Source organism: Nansenia antarctica, assembly GCF_963989245.1.
Source record: "Nansenia antarctica genome assembly, chromosome: 13".
NCBI classification, from domain to species: Eukaryota; Metazoa; Chordata; class Actinopteri; order Argentiniformes; family Microstomatidae; genus Nansenia; species Nansenia antarctica.
Window position 1 is genome coordinate 15,952,388 of NC_137683.1, and position 5,000 is coordinate 15,957,387.

General features: G+C 45.2%; 1 protein-coding gene across 1 annotated transcript in view; it reads left to right on the forward strand.

The window, feature by feature from the left end:
• Positions 1–3,562: 3,562 nt before the first annotated feature.
• Positions 3,563–5,000, forward strand: part of peli3 (pellino E3 ubiquitin protein ligase family member 3) — a gene marked incomplete at its 3' end in the record, with an annotated part of 10,985 nt that continues 9,547 nt past the window's right edge. Inside the window, exon 1 of the mRNA XM_080543793.1 lies at positions 3,563–3,759. Within this exon, the coding sequence (XP_080399919.1) occupies positions 3,587–3,759 (173 nt within the window). The 5' untranslated portion in view covers positions 3,563–3,586. The remainder of the gene's footprint in view (positions 3,760–5,000) is intronic.

Here is a 5,000-nt window from a genome sequence, read left to right on the forward strand (position 1 = left end):
TAGTGGATATGTTCAATATGATAACAGAAAGACTAGTGGATATGTTCAATATGATATCAGAAAGACTACTATTTCCAATGGCAGCCAACATATATTACAGTAATATTCGGTGTCAGAGAAAAGCTGTCACTAGGCAATACCATTGGATTCACTGTAATATCCCTACTGCTGGCAATGATAGAAGCTCAATAAAAGCAATAATAACCCTACGGTGAATGATACTGAAAGCATTTCTCTAGATAGAAGTGCAGATTAGCAAAACATTTTTAAAAGGTTGAAATAGCAGAAAAACAAGATCAATGTTGTCAAGAATTCATAATTTATTCTGGAGTTCATTTCCTGGTGTGTATATTTTTAGCTCTCTCTTCATTTTTTACTGGATGGAGATAGAGGAGCTAGACCCCTCCCTTTCTCTCTGTCCTTTCTTTCTATCTCTCTCTCTCTTTTTCTTTACCTCTCTCTCTCTCACCCACACATACTCACCCTTTACCCAGCAGTAGGAGGAGAGAGAATATTGTTATATTATTATATTAGAGAATAGGGAGAGTAAAGAAGAGGGGGGGGGGGGGGGTGTCAGAGATGGGGAGTGAAAGTTGAAATATATTTATAATAATAATTATCTATTAAATATGACATCCTTTTATACCCAGTGTGAGAATTATAATAGAAACTGTGAAACATTTTTGTTTCTGTTGACCTGTTTATTATGAAATAATATGAAATTTCACCAGCCCATACCATCTCCATGTCTGACTATGGACTACCTTCTCTCTCTCCAATGTCTGACTATGGACTACCTTCTCTCTCTCCAATGTCTGACTATGGATCAGCCTATCTGCCTTCTCTCTCTCTCTCTATTATTCCCTTTCCTTTGTCTTTCTTTGTCACACTGCTCCTCTTTGTTTCTCTCCTCCTCTCTCTCTCTCTCTCTCCCTCTCTCCCCCCCTCCTCCCTCTCTCTCCCTCTCTCTCTCTCTCCCCCCCCTCTCTCTCCCTCTCTCTCTCCCCCCCCTCTCTCTCTCTCTCCCCCCCCTCTCTCTCCCTCTCTCTCTCCCTCTCTCTCCCCCCCCCCTCTCTCTCTCTCTCCCCCCCCTCTCTCTCTCTCTCTCTCCCTCTCTCTCTCTCCCTCTCCCTCTGCGCCCCCCCCTCTCTCTCTCCCTCTCTCTCTGCCCCCCCCCCCCCCCCCTGTCTCTCTCCCTCCCCCCAACCCCAGGTTGAGGCTGTGGGTTGATTAGAAAGTGCGTGGCACAGAACAGGCAATCCATCACCCTGCCAAACCCCTGCACGGGTGCACATGCGCGCACACACACTCTCTCTTTCACACACACACACGCACACACACACACTGAAAACCATAGCCCCTCTCCCAGTCCCCACCTCTGTTTGTCTGACTCTCTACCATTCTCATGGTGTGCCTCTTGCTTCCATGTTGCATTCCCAACCAGGGTTCGTGTCTCACGCTTCTCCTCCGCGGCTCCTCAGTACAAGCCCTCTGTTGGTATCTACATGTTCTTTCTCTATGTGTTATGTCTCTCTTCACCTCCAACCCCTCTCCCACTCCTCCTCCTCCTCCTCCTCCTCCTCCTCCTCCTCCTCCTCCTCCCTCCGCCCATGCCGCCATGCTTTTTTCTATTGTTGTCTCTTCCTGTCTTTTTTATTTTTTCAACCCTCCCTTTCTTTCTTTCTATCTCTCTTTCTTTCTTTCTTTCTTTCCCTTCGAACCCACGCCCCACCCCCGCATCCACTCCCTCTCCATCCATCCTCCTTTACCGTTCTATCTCTTGCCAAAGCAACAGAGAGTGGTAAATGAAATGACAACCGCCCGCCTAAATGTGGTGTCTGCTATCCGTCATCTCATTACTAGGGGATATTTTCCTCGTTGGCTCCATTAGATGGCTTCTATCGAATAAAGTCTGATGTTCGCTGTGCGATGCAATTTCCTTCTGGGAGTAGTCGTGCATATGCTTTTTTGTCTGGGCGTTCATTTGAATGTATGGGGACATTGGATACATGAAATGCATGGGGCTTTGGTCAGGAAGAAGAAGAGGAATTTCAGTATTTTCAAAAATCATGTGTTGCATCAGTTTCCATCGCTGGGTGTTGTCTAATGTTGTGATGCTTTTAGTGAAAAAGAAAGGGGGGTATTCTTGGGCTGTGTGATGTCATTATGGCTAGCTTCATCATGTAGGTGGTCTCACCCAGTTTTGATTAATAATAGAATTTAATATTAAACATTGGCATCGAACCTTTTGTACATCACACTGCCAACAGAGACAGGGGATGTAGGAATGTTTGTGTTTATGTGTTTAACATCTTAAAACCAACGTCTTGAGTTATTCATTGGACATGTGGGGATTATGCGCCCACTGTTTGAAGACACATTCTCTCCTCCATCTCTTTATATTTCAGGAAATGTGTTGCTAAATTTCGATTGGCATGTTATCCCTCTTAGTACTGTGTGTACCCATGTGGGTACTGTACATTGGATGATAACACAATTGTGTTTTGCGAGTTCAATACGTTTAATGCAGAGTGCTCGTTTTAATTTGATGGCTTCCAACTGAAACCTTGACTGAAATGCCACACAGCTATAAACCTTATTGTAGAAAATGAAAACCAATAATTGTGAAACCGCTCCACCCAGAGTTTGGATGGCGGCTGTGTTCAGGGAAAAGGTTGCAACCCTCTGGGGTTTCGTTAAAAGAATCTTAGACACGACAGGTTGTCGATGGATGGTTATCTGGTTGTTAACTTTAAAAGCTTTGAGAAACATGTTCTCTTGTTCGGTGCCTAACACCTGCCAATGGCCATAGACAACTTCAATTCACTTCCCGTAAGAACAATGAAAGGATAATGTCACATACACAATACAGGGACAAACAGAGCCATAGGTCTTTAGATGTCTTGTTTAAACTGCCTTTGTGAAAATGGAAGCAGACTTGGACCTTTCCAATCCCATTAGAGTTGCTGCCTGTACTGTAAAGGCACTAGGTCAGCAAAGAGTACTTCAGTCGTATAATGTGGATTGACAATTACAAAGTAGCAAACAACATCATAATGACCCATCTGACCACAAATACAGCATCTCCGGGAGCACATTATATCGACCGCCTGGATTGCGTGAATCACGTTGATTGCCTAAATTTAATTTGTCCATCATTAGATTAGAGACTATCCACCATAACAATGGGTTTTCGTTTCATCATTAACAAGCCTAAACGGATGCAACTCTGGCCAGATGGTAGTTTTTCACTTTTGACATTTCAAGCTTTCACGTTAGAGATAGGGAACACTGTCCTCCTTCAAAAGACCACCCGGCTCAGGGGAGGCTGTTGAAGGTAGAAATGGGAAGGCAGGCTCATGGTAATGTATGGAACGGAATACGGAATTGATACCATTCCTCATTCCGTCCCATGCATCACAATTCATTCTCAGAGCATACAGCAGTGACCTTTGCTACTTTCGCTTATTATATCTAAACCAGTCCTTGATGATCTGATTTCTCTCTCCCTCTCTCCCTCTCTCTCTCTCTCTCTCTCTCTCTCCCTCCCTCTCTCAGCTGTGAGCCCCCGTTGTGGCCGGTGGGCATGGTTTTGGAGGGTAGTTCAGAGGCCCTGTGTCCCCCCCCATCTCTGGAACTGCGCCCGTCCTGCAACAAGAGCCAGCCCTCCCCACCCCTGGGCCCAGGCTCGCAGCCCCACGACGGACTCTTCCCGGGGGACAAGGAGCCCGTCAAATATGGGGAGCTCATTGTGTTAGGGTGAGCTGCTATACATTCTCCCACTAATACTGTGTGTGTGTGTCTGTGTGTGTGTGTGTCTGTGTGTGTGTGTCTGTGTGTGTGTGTGTGTGTGTGTGTGTGTGTGTGCGTGTGCGTGTGCGTGTGCGTGTGCGTGTGTGTGTGTGTGTGTGTGTGTGTGTGAATGTCTCTGTGTGTGCGTGTGAGTGTGTGTGTGTGTGTGTGTGCGTGTGCGTGTGCATGTGTGTGTGTGTGTGTGTGTGTGTGAATGTCTCTGTGTGTGCGTGTGTGTGTGTGTGTGTGTGTATGTGTGTGCGTGTGCGTGTGCGTGTGCGTGTGCGTGTGTGTGTGTGTGTGTGTGTGTGTGTGAATGTCTCTGTGTGTGCGTGTGAGTGTGTGTGTGTGTGTGTGTGTGTGCGTGCGTGTGTGTGTGTGTGTGTGTGTGTGTGTGCGTGTCTGTGTGCGTGTGCGTGTGCGCGTGTCTGTGTGTGTGCGTGCACAAAGAAAACCGCTGAATGAATGGATTGGTTAAGTGGTTGTTTGTAGAATGAAACACTCTGACCTTTCCAACAACAACAACAAAAATACATATTCCTTTGTCCATAAATAGGAAACTGCGTCACCATGCTCACCCTACTTACAGAACGACAAAGGCTCTGTCCCTGCAGCTGTCTTAGAAATAAATCTATCTGTCCCTGTAGCTCTCTTAGAAATATATCTATCTGTCCCTGTAGCTCTCTCAGAAATAAATCTATCTGTCCCTGTAGCTCTCTTAGATATAAATCTATCTTTCCCTGTAGCTCTCTTAGATATAAATCTATCTGTCCCTGTAATTCTCTTAGATATAAATCTATATTTCCCTGTAGCTCTCTTAGATATAAAGATATCTTTCCATGCAGCTCTCTTAGATATAAAGCTATCTTTCCCTGTAGCTCTCTTAGATATAAAGCTATCTTTCCCTGTAGCCCTCTTAGATATAAAACTATCTTTCCATTTCAGCAGCTCATGGCAAAGAGCTCATTTGACTTCATACAAAGATGTCATTCAGACTCTAAGCCATGGGGTAGAATAGGCAAATTAAAACCTCAACTGCCACAAGGGAGAGAGAGAGAGCATTACCCAGAGAAGACAGACACAGATGTCTCACTATGTAGCTTTAGAGAAACAGACCCAATCTTCTTCACTGCCTGGTCTATTGATCCATAGGGTGATGGATTATGAGTAAGGCTTCATTTTCTATCAATGAGATCAAGAGGGATGTA